This window comes from Salmo salar, chromosome ssa09 (assembly GCF_905237065.1).
Source record: "Salmo salar chromosome ssa09, Ssal_v3.1, whole genome shotgun sequence".
Lineage (NCBI taxonomy): Eukaryota > Metazoa > Chordata > Actinopteri > Salmoniformes > Salmonidae > Salmo > Salmo salar.
The window spans coordinates 2,094,822-2,107,669 of NC_059450.1; the positions used below are offsets into that span (position 1 = coordinate 2,094,822).

The following is a 12,848-nucleotide window of genomic DNA, read 5'->3' on the forward strand; positions in this document are numbered from 1 at the left end:
GGTGAATGAAGAAAAAGTGAAGAGTCTATCTGTTCTTTTGTTTTTTTTAATATGGAGTCTCTCCCTACTCAAGTGCAGTTAGGGTATATTAACTACAGAGTCGGAGTATTTATCCCAAGACCAATGGGATAAATGCGATCATTGTAATGGTTTTGGTCATGTTTCAAAAGTGTTTGCAGAAGGGAGAAGCCGAAATGTCCAAGTTGTGGAAAATATCATATGTGTTATACAAGTGTTGCAATTGTGGTGGGAACCATGAGGCCACGTCTTTCGAATGCCCAAAGTCAGGGCTATCCAGAGCATATCATATGCAGCAGCTGTTAAAAGGTTTGAGGGTGTGAATGGTGCACTTGAAGAGTCCATAGTGGTGGATAGGCCTTCACTGCAGGCTGCAGGGGTTGCCTTTCACCAGCTGGATCCTGACATTTTAAAGGTTAAGAAGGTGGACTTTGTGGCCTTTATAGATATGGTGATAAATGGCACTACCAAGGTGGAGAGAAAGTCCAGGAAGATAGAAATCATTGTGGAAGTGGCCGAGCGGTTCCTGGGGCTGAAAGATTTCTCGGCGAAGGAGTTGTATGGAATATTATCACAAGCCGTAGCACCCTCTCAGGCCCTAGAGCCTGGGAAGGGACATATAGAGAATTGAAAGAATATAGAAGTGGGAGTTTAATTTTGTTTTGTCAATGTACTATTTTTTTTATTTAGGTGGATTAAGTTAGTTTCCCATTCATGTATGGGGGCTCCCGAGTGGCGCAGTGGTCAAAGGCACTGCATCTCAGTGTCACTACAGACCCTGGTTCGATTCCATGCTGTATCACATCAGCCTAATTGGGAGTCCCATAGGGCAGCGCACAATTGGCCTAGCGTCGTCGTGGTGAAGGGTTTGGGCGGGGTAGGCCGTCATTGTAAATAAGAATTTGTTCTTAGTTGACTTGCCTAGTTAAATAAAGACAAATAAAATGTATGGATTTTCGTTGTACCTTGTTTTTGTTTCAAGCCGTCCAGTTGGTGGCGGCAATACACCTTTTTGGGTTGTAGTCCGCCATAAAACCCACAGAAGATCTCTGTGCGTCTCTGCTAGGAGTTCCACTATTTGTGACCTATAAAGGTAGAACCACTTGACAAAATGTTTCGAAGAAAACTGACAGCGTTGGATTATCATAACCCCTCTGGATTTGACTGCAACGGTAGCTATAACAGAACCACGACGAACAAGCTATCTGCTAGTGAATGACGTGCACTTTCAGAGCCACCCATGGCCATGCTCAAAATATGTAGCTGTAGCATCTAGCTAGCTAACGTTAGTTGTTACCATACTGTCTTTGACGTTACTCTAAGTTTAAAACATTTCGATACAGCCATGTCTGTAATATGTATGCATGTTTTGTTTATATTAGCTGTGTTAATAATACAAAATTATGAACCTGTGAGTCTTGTTAGGTGGTCAGGTTGTGTGCTTTTGCCCAGCTAACTAGCTTTTTGGGAGCTAGCTAAGCCACATAGTTGGCTAACTAGCATAGCTAGTTTACTAACAACAGTGCCAGCGAGGCAGTTGAGACGGAGAACGCAACTAGGTAATGTTAGATAATTAGCTAACTTTAGCTAGGCTAGGGGTGGCATCAAAGTGATAATCTCTCTATACCTTGTTGGTATATTATGAGTGAATTGTATTAGGAATTTTACATAATTTTCTTATGCGAATTTCTGCCGGTTCAATATAAATGTGGTCAGTGCTTTATATCTGTCCCATTATATTATTCCCACTGGCTACCCAGTTATTATAACACAGACCATAATTTAACACAGGAAATCTATTATTACCACTATTTGTGCATCTAGTTATTGTGTCACTGTCTTCATGTTCTGCTTTGCACAGATGAGACAGAGTTCAGGAATTTCATTGTGTGGCTGGAAGACCAGAAAATCAGACACTACAAAATTGAAGACCGGGTCAACCTGAGAAATATCCCCAGCTCGGAATGGCCCAAGTCCTTTGAGCAGGTGAGCAGCAAGGCTAGCTACAGGGTCAGTCAAAGGTTTTATCTGAACCTTCCAAAACCGTTGTCCTGCTGAACGCGCCCCAGGATTAGTCTGTAGGCCTAATCATTCTAGAATGCTGAAAGCAATCCGATTTACCGGCCTAATCACTGGTCTCCATAGCTGTGACGCTCTCTTTTTCATTGGAGAACCTCCATTGGGGTTGTGAAGTTACTATCCCGTTTTCTGTCCAGGAAGCACCCTCTCCACGAATCCTCTCGCTATCAACTGCCATTTTTGAGAAAGTGGTGAGTGGATTTTTGAGAAAGTGGTGAGGGGAGAACGGGATGAGGAAAGACTCTTGAGACAAAGCACATGTCAGCGCTTGCACCAGAAACCTTTGTGTCTCCAGGCTTGAATAGTTCCCCAGTGTGATGAGTCTGGACAGTAAAGGTTCCTCTGGGTAAGGCATGCTGCTCAAGGAGAAACTACCACTTTTTTTCAATTGTTCAGCCATGTCTCACCTGTGGTGTATTCAATAGGAACCAAACGGAAGCCAACAGGGAGGGACCTACGTGCATTTGTCCAATAAATGCTTCTTTTAGTTTTATGGTGAGCGCTGATGAATACACAAGCTCTGAATCAAAGAGCTACCTGGTGAGAGCTAGTAATGACACCACTCTGATAGAGGTAAACCATTTTGAAGAAGATTGTATCACGGTTATGGTCTCAGGAACCTTGTATTCACAGTACCCTGGGTCATGTTCTGTAAGGCACACTGTGGCAAGTTTTCTCCCGACTGAACATGATCTTGATTTTCTGTTTCCTACGTAGTATCTTCAAGATGTAAACTGCCCATTCAGTGTCCAAGAGAGACAGGAGTCGGTGGACTGGTTGCTGGGTCTAGCAGTTCGGTTCGAGTATGGAGATAATGGTACTGTACCATCCATTTACTCCTTGTAGCTCTTGATTTATTGAAGGGACTAGTGTTATGATTCGGTGCCCATTGTGTGTACTTGGGCCATATTACTACTTTGAATGTATTGTTGTGGTGTTCAGCCACTAGATGGTAGCATTGTATTAAGTGGCAACTTTGACTGTTCCACCATAAGGGATCATTTATTTGACCTTTATTTAACTAGGCAAGTCGGTTAAGAACAAATTCTTATTTTCAATGACAGCCTAGGAACAGTGGGTGGTTAACTGTCTTGTTCAGGGGCAGAACAACAGATTTTTACCTTGTCAGCTCAGGGATTCGATCTTGCAACCTTTCGGTTACTAGTCCAACGCTCTAACCACTAGGCTGCCTGCCTTGTGGTTAGAGGGATAATCTAATTGTGGTTCCACCCTCTGTTGCCATACACTATTGTTAGTGTCCAGGAATGTTAAATGACTGAGTTTACACACTATTAAAGCAAGTATTTTGTTGTAAAAGCAGTTAAGTAGTATGTAATAAGTGGGGGGCATCGACTAAGTGGTCACTTTCTGGATGTTGTATGTCCCACTGGCTCCCCAGTTGAGAAGTACAAGAACTGTCCGCCAGCCACGGCCACCAAGGCGGAGAAACCCTCGGATCCACTCATCCATCTGGACAGTGAGCTTAACCACTCTTTCATCTCTTCCTCTAAATGCCTATCCTCCTCTCTCCCCTTACCCCTCTACTCATCTCCCTCATCCTCTATTCACTCCTCTTCCTCTGTCCCTGATGTTTTGTGATACAATCATCATTGCACACAGCAACCTACCACTGCTATGGGAATGTAGAGGCTGACAGTGGCAACTAGACATGTTGGATACCTCAGGCTCATGTGGTGCCTTTCACTAGCTACTCTTCTAGCGTAGGCACCGTTCTTTTGCTTTATGCTCATTATTACCTACCTGGCCTGTTTAGGCTTGACTTCCCTTGAAGATGGTTTATTCCCAGTGATTACATATGGTTATCTTTTGTTTGATTACCATGCAAAAAAAGATGAGAATCAAACCAACAGGGACAGTTGTGGCTCCAGCTGATATTATGAATGTCAACAGGCCCATGCTGTATTGAAAATAAGTGTTTCAAGTTTTGTCACTTGCACAAATACAGTGAAATGCCTTTCTTGAAAGCTCTTTCCCAACAATGCAGTAATCAATATCTGTAGTACTATAAAGTAGAACAAGAACACGAGAAAGTAAGCTACTGAATGTACAGGGTCAGTGCCAATACCATATTTACAATGTGCAGGGATACTGGAGTGGTAGGGGTAGATATGTATAGTGTTAAGGTGACTGGGTGTGTTCCCTTCTTGCTCCTCAAGGCAACAACCCAGACTTTAAGGCTGGCGTGATGGGCCTGGCTAACATGCTGAAGATCCAGCGTCACGACGACTACCTGGTCATGCTGAAGGTGAGAACCAGCAGCCATCAAGCACCATGTCTATGAAATGGGACAAATGTACTAAGGCCCTTTTCACACTACTGAGCCAAGCTGTGCCTAGCGGTAGTGCGATGGCCTAGTTACGCACCCACCATAGTTACTGGAACCTTGCTGGAAAGGACAATGTAAAATGAAAATATCAGAGCCAGTTCGGATTGGCGCTATACTGTGAAAAGGGTGTTACTCAGTTCTTATGACCATGTTGTAAATGATGACCCTGTGCAGATTTCAGACTTATGCAGATTTGGTAGCAATGGTGTGATTATTCCACTTGTCCAACAGGCTATAAGGATCCTCATCCAAGAGAGGCTGACCCCAGAAGCCATAGCCAAGGCCAGGCAGTCTAAAGAGGTGAGATACTGAGGCAGATCCACCCTCCCGCTTACACATTTAGTAGACCTCATCAAAATGACAAAGGTTTTAAAACGTGATCTGAAAGAAAGCCAACAATACTTCAGAACTGGGTCCAAACAGGACTGGTTTTGTATTTTTGGGACCATTTGCACAAGGCAAGCACACTCAAGTGCACTCTGAACTCTCTGTACAAAACATCTGAGTACTGGTTTAGGATCAGTTTAGCCTTTATAAAATTCTATGGACAGGGGTGGGGGGACTCTGAGACACTTGACACAGTGGCTTGCGAAAGTATTCACACCCCTTGGCATTTTTCCAATTTTGTTGCCTTACAACCTGAAATAAAATAGTTTTTTGGGGGTTTGTGTCATTTGATTTAAACAACATGCCTACCACCTTGAAGATGCAAAATAAAAAATTGTGAAACAAATAAGACAAACTGAACTTGAGCATGCAAAACTATTCACCCCCCAAAGTCAATACTTTGTAGAGCCATCTTTTGCAGGAATTACAGCTGCTAGTCTCTTGGGGTATGTCTCTTTAAGCTTGGCACATCTAGCCACTGGGATTTTTTTTGCCAAAACTGCTCCAGCTCCTTCAAGTTGGATGGGTTCCACTGGTGTACAGCAATCTTTAAGTCATACCACAGATTCTCAATTGGATTGAGGTCTGTGCTTTGACTAGGCCATTCCAAGACATTTAAATGTTTCCCCTTAAACCACTTGAGTGTTGCTTTATCAGTATGCTTAGGATCATTGTCCTGCTGGAATATGAACCTCTGTCCCAGTCTCAAATCTCTGGAAGACTGAAACAGGTTTCCCTCAAGAATTTCCCTGTATTTAGCGCCATCCTTCAATTCTGACCAGCTTCCCAGTCCCTGCCGATGGGGGAAACATACCCACAGCATGTGCTGCCACCACCATGCTAAACTGTGGGGATGACGATCTCGGGGTGATGAGGTGTTGGGTTTGCGCTTTCCTTGATGGCAAAAAAGAGTACCTTCCATATGTTTGGGGAGTCTCCCACATGCCTTTTGGCTAACACCAAATGTGTTTGCTTACTATTTTTCTTTAAGCAATGGCTTTTTTTCTGGCCACTCTTCCGTAAAGCCGAGCACTGTGGCGTGTACGGTTTAACCTCTCTTGGGTAGGGGGCAGTATTTTCACGGCCGGATGTAAAACGTACCCAAATTAAACGGCCTACTACTCGGGCTCAGGAACTAGAATATGCATATTATTAATAGATTTGGATAGAAAACACTCTGAAGTTTCTAAAACTGTTTGAATGGTGTTTGTGAGTATAACAGAACTCATATGGCAGGCAGAAACCTGAGACAAATCTAACCAGGAAGTGGGAAGTCTGGTGCTTGTAGTCCTTTCAAGTCATTGCCTATCGAACACACAGTGACTTAGGGTTCATTTTGCACTTCCTAAGGCTTCCACTAGATGTCAGTCTTTAGCAAGTTGTTTGAGGCGTCTATGATGAACAGAGGAAGTTGGAAGTTGTTGACTCAGGAAAGCAAACGAGTTCATTGGCGCGCATTCATGTTGGCTGTGTTCCAAAATGTTTTTCAAGACACTGGAATTGTCCGGTTGGAATATTATTGAAGTTCTAAGTTAAAAAGGCCCTAAAGATTGATGCTATACAACGTTTGACATGTTTGAACGAACGTAAATATAACTTTTTTTTGACTTTTCGTCGTGACATTTTGGCCGCGCTTCCTACACTTGGTGTAGCTTACTGAACGCGGAAACAACAAGGAGTTATTTGGACATAAATTATGGACTTTATCGAACAAAATAACATTTATTGTGGACCTGGGATTCCTGGAAGTGCCTTCTGATGATCATCAAAGTAAGTTTATATTTCTAATGCTATTTATGATTTTAGATGACTCCAAAATGGCGGGTATCTGTATTGCCTAGTGTATTTTTCTGAGCGCAGTACTCAGATTGCAAAGTGTGCTTTCCCCGTGAAGCTTTTTTGAAATCTGTCACAGCGGTTGCATAAAGGAGATGTTCATCTATAATTCTTTGAATAACAGTTTAAGATTTTATCAACGTTTATGATGAGTATTTTTCTAAATTGTTGTGCTGATTCACCGGTAGTATTGGAGGCAAAATATTTTCTGAACATCACGCGCCAATGTAAAAGGCTGTTTATGGATATAAATATCAACTTGATCGAACAAAAAATGCATGTATTGTGTAACATGATGTCCTAGGAGTGTCATCTGATGAAGATCGTCAAAGGTTAGTGCATAATTTTAGCTGAATTTCTGGTATTTGTGACGCCTGTCCTTGCTAGGAAAATGGCTGTGGTTTTTCGTGTTGGAACTGTCCTAACTTTATGCTTTCGCCGTAAAGCCTTTTTGAAATCGGACAACGTGGTTACATTAAGGAGATGTGTATCTTTAAAATGGTGTAAAATAGTCGTATGTTTGAGAACTTTGAATTATGACATTTTGTGGTTTTGAATTTGGCGCTCTGATTTTTCACTGGCTGTTGAATAGTGTGAACCGTGGGTTGGATGCTAGCGTCCCACCTGCCCAAGAGAGGTTAAAGTGGTCCTATGGACAGATACTCCCATCTCCGCAGCTCCTTCAGGGTTATCTTTGGTCACTTTGTTGCCTCTCTGATTTAATGCCCTCCTTGCCTGGTCTGTGAGTTTTGGTGGGCGGCCCTCTGTTGGCAGGTTTGTGGTGGCATATTCTTTACATTTTTTTTAAAAATAATGGATTTAACGGTGCTCTGTGGGATGTTCAAAGTTTTGTTTATAACCCAACCCGGATCTATACTTCTCCACAACTTTGTCCCTGACCTGTTTGGAGAGCTCCTTGGTCTTCATGGTGCAGCTTGCTTGGTGGTGCCCCTTTCTTAGTGGCGTTGCAGACTCTGGGGCCTTTCAGAACAGGTGTATGTATATGAGATTGTGGTAGATCATGTGACATTTAGATTGCACACAGGTGGACTTGAACTAATTATGTGACTTCTGAAGGTAATTGGTTGCACCAGGTCTTATTTAAGGGCTTCATAACAAAGGGGGTGGATACATATGCACGCACCACTTTTCAGTTTTTTAAACAAGTTACTTTTTTAATTTCACTTTACCAATTTGGACGTTTTTGTATGTCCATTATATGAAATCCAATGAATACTTTTGCAAGGCACTGTACATAGAGCCTCAGAGTGTATGTGCAGTGGTATGTAAGACATCTCTGTAGCTACGCTATTTTAAGAGGACGGCTGTATATTGGCACTTCCTGTGTCCCCTAATTGCTGTGATGTCTCTTCCTGTTTTTGCCTCAAGGGTCTCCCCGTGGCCTTGGACAAGCACATCCTCGGCTTTGATACTGGAGGTGAGTGCTCGCAGTCGAGTATTTTAAGTAATGCACACAGGACACATTCAAACGGCAGTGTATTATCCTCAAAAAGGGACTAGTCCCTAAATTACATTTAAGTGCTTCTGTAACTGCAAATGTTTACGCTGTCAATTCCCTGGTGTGTCCAAGATGATTATTATGATGTTAATGGTCTCCACACATTTTTATTTGACAATTAAATGTGACAAACAATGCATTTAAGTAAAAAAAATGTATTTCCATTGGTCCTCTTCAAACATGTTACACAATCACAGCTAAAAGCTGAATTGCAGTAAATATCACATGGCCCAAATAATTAAATACTGCAAAGACCAAAACATAACACATTTGAATAGTCCTCCAGATAAGTGGTTGCTCTCCTTGGGAATAGCAGAACTAGCCAGCCAGCTTTCTTCACTGTCCAAACCACGTTGGTTGCGACCACTTAGGAGTAGCCTGGCTCTGCCTTGCAAATCTTTCCACTGTTTAGCCACCCTCGCTGAGTTGAATCGCATCCCGTAGCTCCTCAGCCCGAGTAATCTCCAGTGGTGTTCTCCAGGCTGAATTGTCTCCCAGTCCCAATGTAGCAGGCTTCCATTACAGCGCCACGATTCAGCACAGAGTCCAGTCTGTCCAAGCTGCCCGACACCTCGAGAGGAAATCCCCGGCATGAGCTCCCCAAATCAAAACTGCATTAACAAAGCTAGCTGTAAAGCAAGCTAGCAGTGCAATCAATCTAATAATCGATTTATTGTAGTATTGAAAATACGATTTCAGATCATGAGATTTGTGATCTCTATCTTCCTAAAACAACAGTTTGCAGAAAAATATAACAAAATTAACAATACATTTGCAGGAGCTAACAGCTAGGCTGCCCCCTAGGGCACAATGGCAAACCCGTTCTGTCCTCTTGATATGATTGACAGAACAGTAATGGAATTTATCTTGACTACTGTCGATGTAATACTTAGTAGGATTGCTTGGGTGGCTAGGGCCATCACATAGTCGAGATCTGATCCAGATCTGTTGGAGATGCATCCGGGCAAAGGAAAAGACATGGAATGTGTCATTGTGGAAACGAGTGACATTTCCCTGTGAACCACTGTTTGAAGTGGCCTGTCATGTCAACATAATATCATATCCCCTGTGTCAGTGCAAGAGTTGTACGTACTTGCCGAGAGGTATGTATACTACCGTTCAAACGTTCTGGGTCACTTAGAAATGTCCTTGTTTTTGAAAGTTATGCGCTTTTATTTTTTGGGGGGCTCCATTTTAAAAGATCAAATTGATCAGAAATACAGTAGACATTGTAAATGACTATTGTAGCTGGAAACGGCAGATTTTTCAGGACCCTGTCTTTCAAAGATAATTCGTAAAAATCCAAGTATCTTCATTGTAAAGGGTTTACTGTTTCCTATGCTTGTTCAAGGAACCTTAAACAATTAATGAACATGCACCTGTGGAACGGTCGTTAAGACACTAACAGCTTACAGACGGTAGGCAATTAAGGTCACAGTTATGAAAACTAAAGAGACCTTTCTACAGACTCAGGGTCCCTGCTCATCTGTGTGAACATGCCTTTCGTCATGCTGCAAGGAGGCATGAGGACTGCAGATGTGGTCAGGGCAATAAATAAATTGCAATGTCCGTACTGTGAGACGCCTAAGACAGCGCTACAGGGAGACAGGACGGACAGCTGATCGTCCTCGCAGTGGCAGACCACGCGTAACAACAAGCCTCCACTATGCACTATACATTCCACGAGCATTGCCTTTTTTTTCTCACTTTTAGCTGTTTTTAACAGGATCGGTACATCCAAACATCACACCTGCGGGACAGGTACAGGATGGCAACAACTGCCCAGTTACACCAGGAACGCACAATCCCTCCATCAGTGCTGAGAGAGCCTGTTAAGGCAGGCCCTCACCAGACATAACTGGCAACAACGTTGCCGACAGGCACAAACCCACCGTCGCTGGACCAGACAGGACTGGCAAAAAGTGCTCTTCACTGACGAGTTGTGGTTTTGTCTCACCAGGAGTGATGGTCAGATTTGCGTTTATTGTCGAAGGAATGAGCGTTACACCGAGGCCTGCACTCTGGAGCGGGATCGATTTTGAGGTGGAGGTTCTGTCATGGTCTGGGGCGGTGTGTCACAGCCTCATCGGACTGTGCCTGCAATGACGACAAGCTATCTCAACGCTGTGCGTTACAGGGAAGACATCCTCCTCCCTCATGTGGTACCCTTCCTGCAGGCTCATCCTGACATGATCCTCCAGCATATGCCACCAGCCATACTGCTCGTTCTGTGTGTGATTTCCTGCAAGACCGGAATGTCGGTGTTCTGCCATGGCCAGTGAAGAGCCCAGATCTCAATCCCATAGGGTACGTCTGTGACCAGCTGGATCGGAGGGTGAGGGCTAAGGCCATCTCTCCCCCCCCGTGAACTTGCAGGTGCCTTGGTGGAAGAGTGGGGTAACATCTCACAGCAAGAACTGACAAATCTGGTGCCGTCCATGAGGAGATGCACTGCAGTACTTAATGCAGCTGGTAGCCACACCAGATACTGACTGTTACTTTTGATTTTGACCCCCCCCTCCTTTGTTCAGGGACACATTATTCAATTTCTGTTAGTCACATGTCTGTGGAACTTGTTCAGTTTCTGTTGTTGAATCTTATGTTCATACATGTTAAGTTTGCTGAAAATAAATGCTGTTGACAGTGGATGTTTTTGCTGAGTTTATTTATTTTTTATGGATTATCTACATAGGTGTACAGAGGCCCATTATCAGCAACCATCACTCCTTTGTTCCAATGGCAAATTGTGTTCGCTAATCCAAGTTGATCATTAGAAAACCCCTTTTCCTATTATGTTAGCAGAGCTGAACTGTGGTGACTAAAGAAGAAATAAAACTGACCGCCTTTAAACTAGTTGAGTATCTGGAGCATGAGCATTGGTGGGTTCGATTACAGGCTCAAAATGGCCAGAAACAAAACTTTAGTTAACACAACCTGCCATTGGAACACAGGAGTGATGGTTGCTGATAATGTGCCTCTGTACACCTATGTAGAATTTCCATTAAATCTGCTTTTTCCAGCTACAATAGTAATTCACAACATGAACCATGTCTACACTTTATTTCTGATCAATTTGATGTTCTTTTAATGGTTTTAAAGAAAAGCACAGGGACATTTCTAAGTGACTTCAAGCTTTTGAACGGTAGTGCATGTGTGGAATTTTTATTTTTCGGGTCACTACAAATATGGCTTTTTTAACACCGCATTTAGAACCTAGGGAAAACAAAAGCGTGATTGCATGCATCCTTAATCCTGTCAACATGTGTTCCTACATTCATACAAGAATTCAACTATGACCTTAGTCACTGAGCATAATCTCATGTCCTGGAACACGGCCTCTTAACGGTGTGCTGCTCCTTTCTCTGCAGACGCTACCCTGAACGAGGCGGCTCAGATCCTGCGTCTGCTTCACATTGAGGAGCTGCGAGACCTGCAGACCCGGATCAACGAGGCTATCGTAGCTGTCCAGGCCATCATCGCAGACCCCAAGACAGACCACCGCCTGGGCAAGGTCGGCAGATGACCTGGCCTGCCTGATCCATTGACCTCTGCCCTATAACTCCCAACACACGCAGTCTGGAAAAGCAGTACCAGTCACAAACTATACATGGTCCAGGACCCTGTTCTTATTCTATTTTCGCCTCCCCCTAACAACCATGAAGAAGCCCTTTTGATTTGGATGTTTTTGATAAGGAGCTGGGAGGATTGGAATTAAATCGACTTGTTTTGGAGGGGGGGGGGGGGGGGGAAATGTATGAAATACATTTTTTTATATATATGTAAGAAATGGTAAGTTCTCAGATTCTTTGCTGAAATGATCCATTTCTGTTTAAGTCCTGAATCACATTTTATTGTTATAAATATCACATCTTACAAAAAATAAAAAAGGATTTAAAAAAAATGGTAACAGATATTTGTGAAGACAAAGTTCCATGTGGTGAAATACAAAATTCTTATTAGTGCACAGAATACTCATACTGCATTGCTGTGTGTTCATTCAATACACATTGACAGTTATAACAGGACTTGTGGCTCAAAGATCTTATTTTAAAGCTATTTTCTTTGGCTTTCTTTAAAAAGTCACATACAAAAATACAGTAGAAAGTAAGAAATGAGGTATAAAACAAATGTACAAAACTTTTTTTGCGGGGGGGGGGTTGTCGCAGTTGATGTTTTGTAAATTTGCTGTGGTTGGTGGAATACTTGCTCCATCGCGTCTTCTTTCGCCGCCTCTGTAGCAGTGTACGACGGAAGGGTTCTCACGGGCAAGCACGTCAAGACTGCCAAAATAGCACCATAAAAACAATTGTCTCTATCATTGTCTCCCTGCAACAGATGACAACCACATTAGGGCCACAGGAAGGATGGCTACCCCACACTCAGCTAAAAAAAAAAGTAACGTCTGTCACAGAACAAACATTACTTTCCAAACTTGTAATTTTTTAAATCTCCATAAATACCCCTCTTTTTACATTTCAAGAGTGCTCCCACCAAACACAAGACTGTCATCTCATAGGGTTCTTGCCGCTAGATTTCCATGGCTTTGAAGTCTAAGCGAGGACCGGTCACATTTCGTCACCTAGGTCTGAAGTACAGTGATTTGGCAGCAGGTGCCTTCTACCCCCCCGGAGGAACTTCTGAGTTGACAGGTTCTGTTTCAAG

At 43.0% G+C, this 12,848-nt stretch overlaps 2 protein-coding genes across 6 annotated transcripts in view; one reads left to right on the plus strand and one right to left on the minus strand.

Annotated features, from left to right (window-relative positions):
- Positions 1–922: 922 nt before the first annotated feature.
- Positions 923–12,211, plus strand: LOC106610620 (RNA transcription, translation and transport factor protein). Of its 2 annotated transcripts, none has more exons than XM_014210033.2 (8): positions 923–1,190; positions 1,880–2,004; positions 2,815–2,914; positions 3,488–3,574; positions 4,275–4,363; positions 4,676–4,744; positions 8,057–8,105; positions 11,555–12,211. In XM_014210033.2, the coding sequence occupies exons 1-8, from the start codon at positions 1,130–1,132 to the stop codon at positions 11,707–11,709; spliced, it is 735 nt and encodes a 244-aa protein (XP_014065508.1). In that variant the 5' UTR covers positions 923–1,129; the 3' UTR covers positions 11,710–12,211. The 2 variants fall into 2 exon arrangements, with proteins under 2 accessions (XP_014065508.1, XP_014065509.1); XM_014210034.2 differs by having other exon boundaries at positions 3,497–3,574.
- nid2a (nidogen 2a (osteonidogen)) overlaps positions 11,989–12,848 on the minus strand; it is a 104,385-nt gene continuing 103,525 nt past the window's right edge. For 3 of the 4 annotated variants that reach the window (XM_014210032.2, XM_014210031.2, XM_014210028.2), the window contains one exon: positions 11,989–12,512. The gene's annotated coding sequence lies outside the window, so the exon portion shown is untranslated. The remainder of the gene's footprint in view (positions 12,513–12,848) is intronic. The other variant, XM_014210029.2, reaches the window with a different exon arrangement.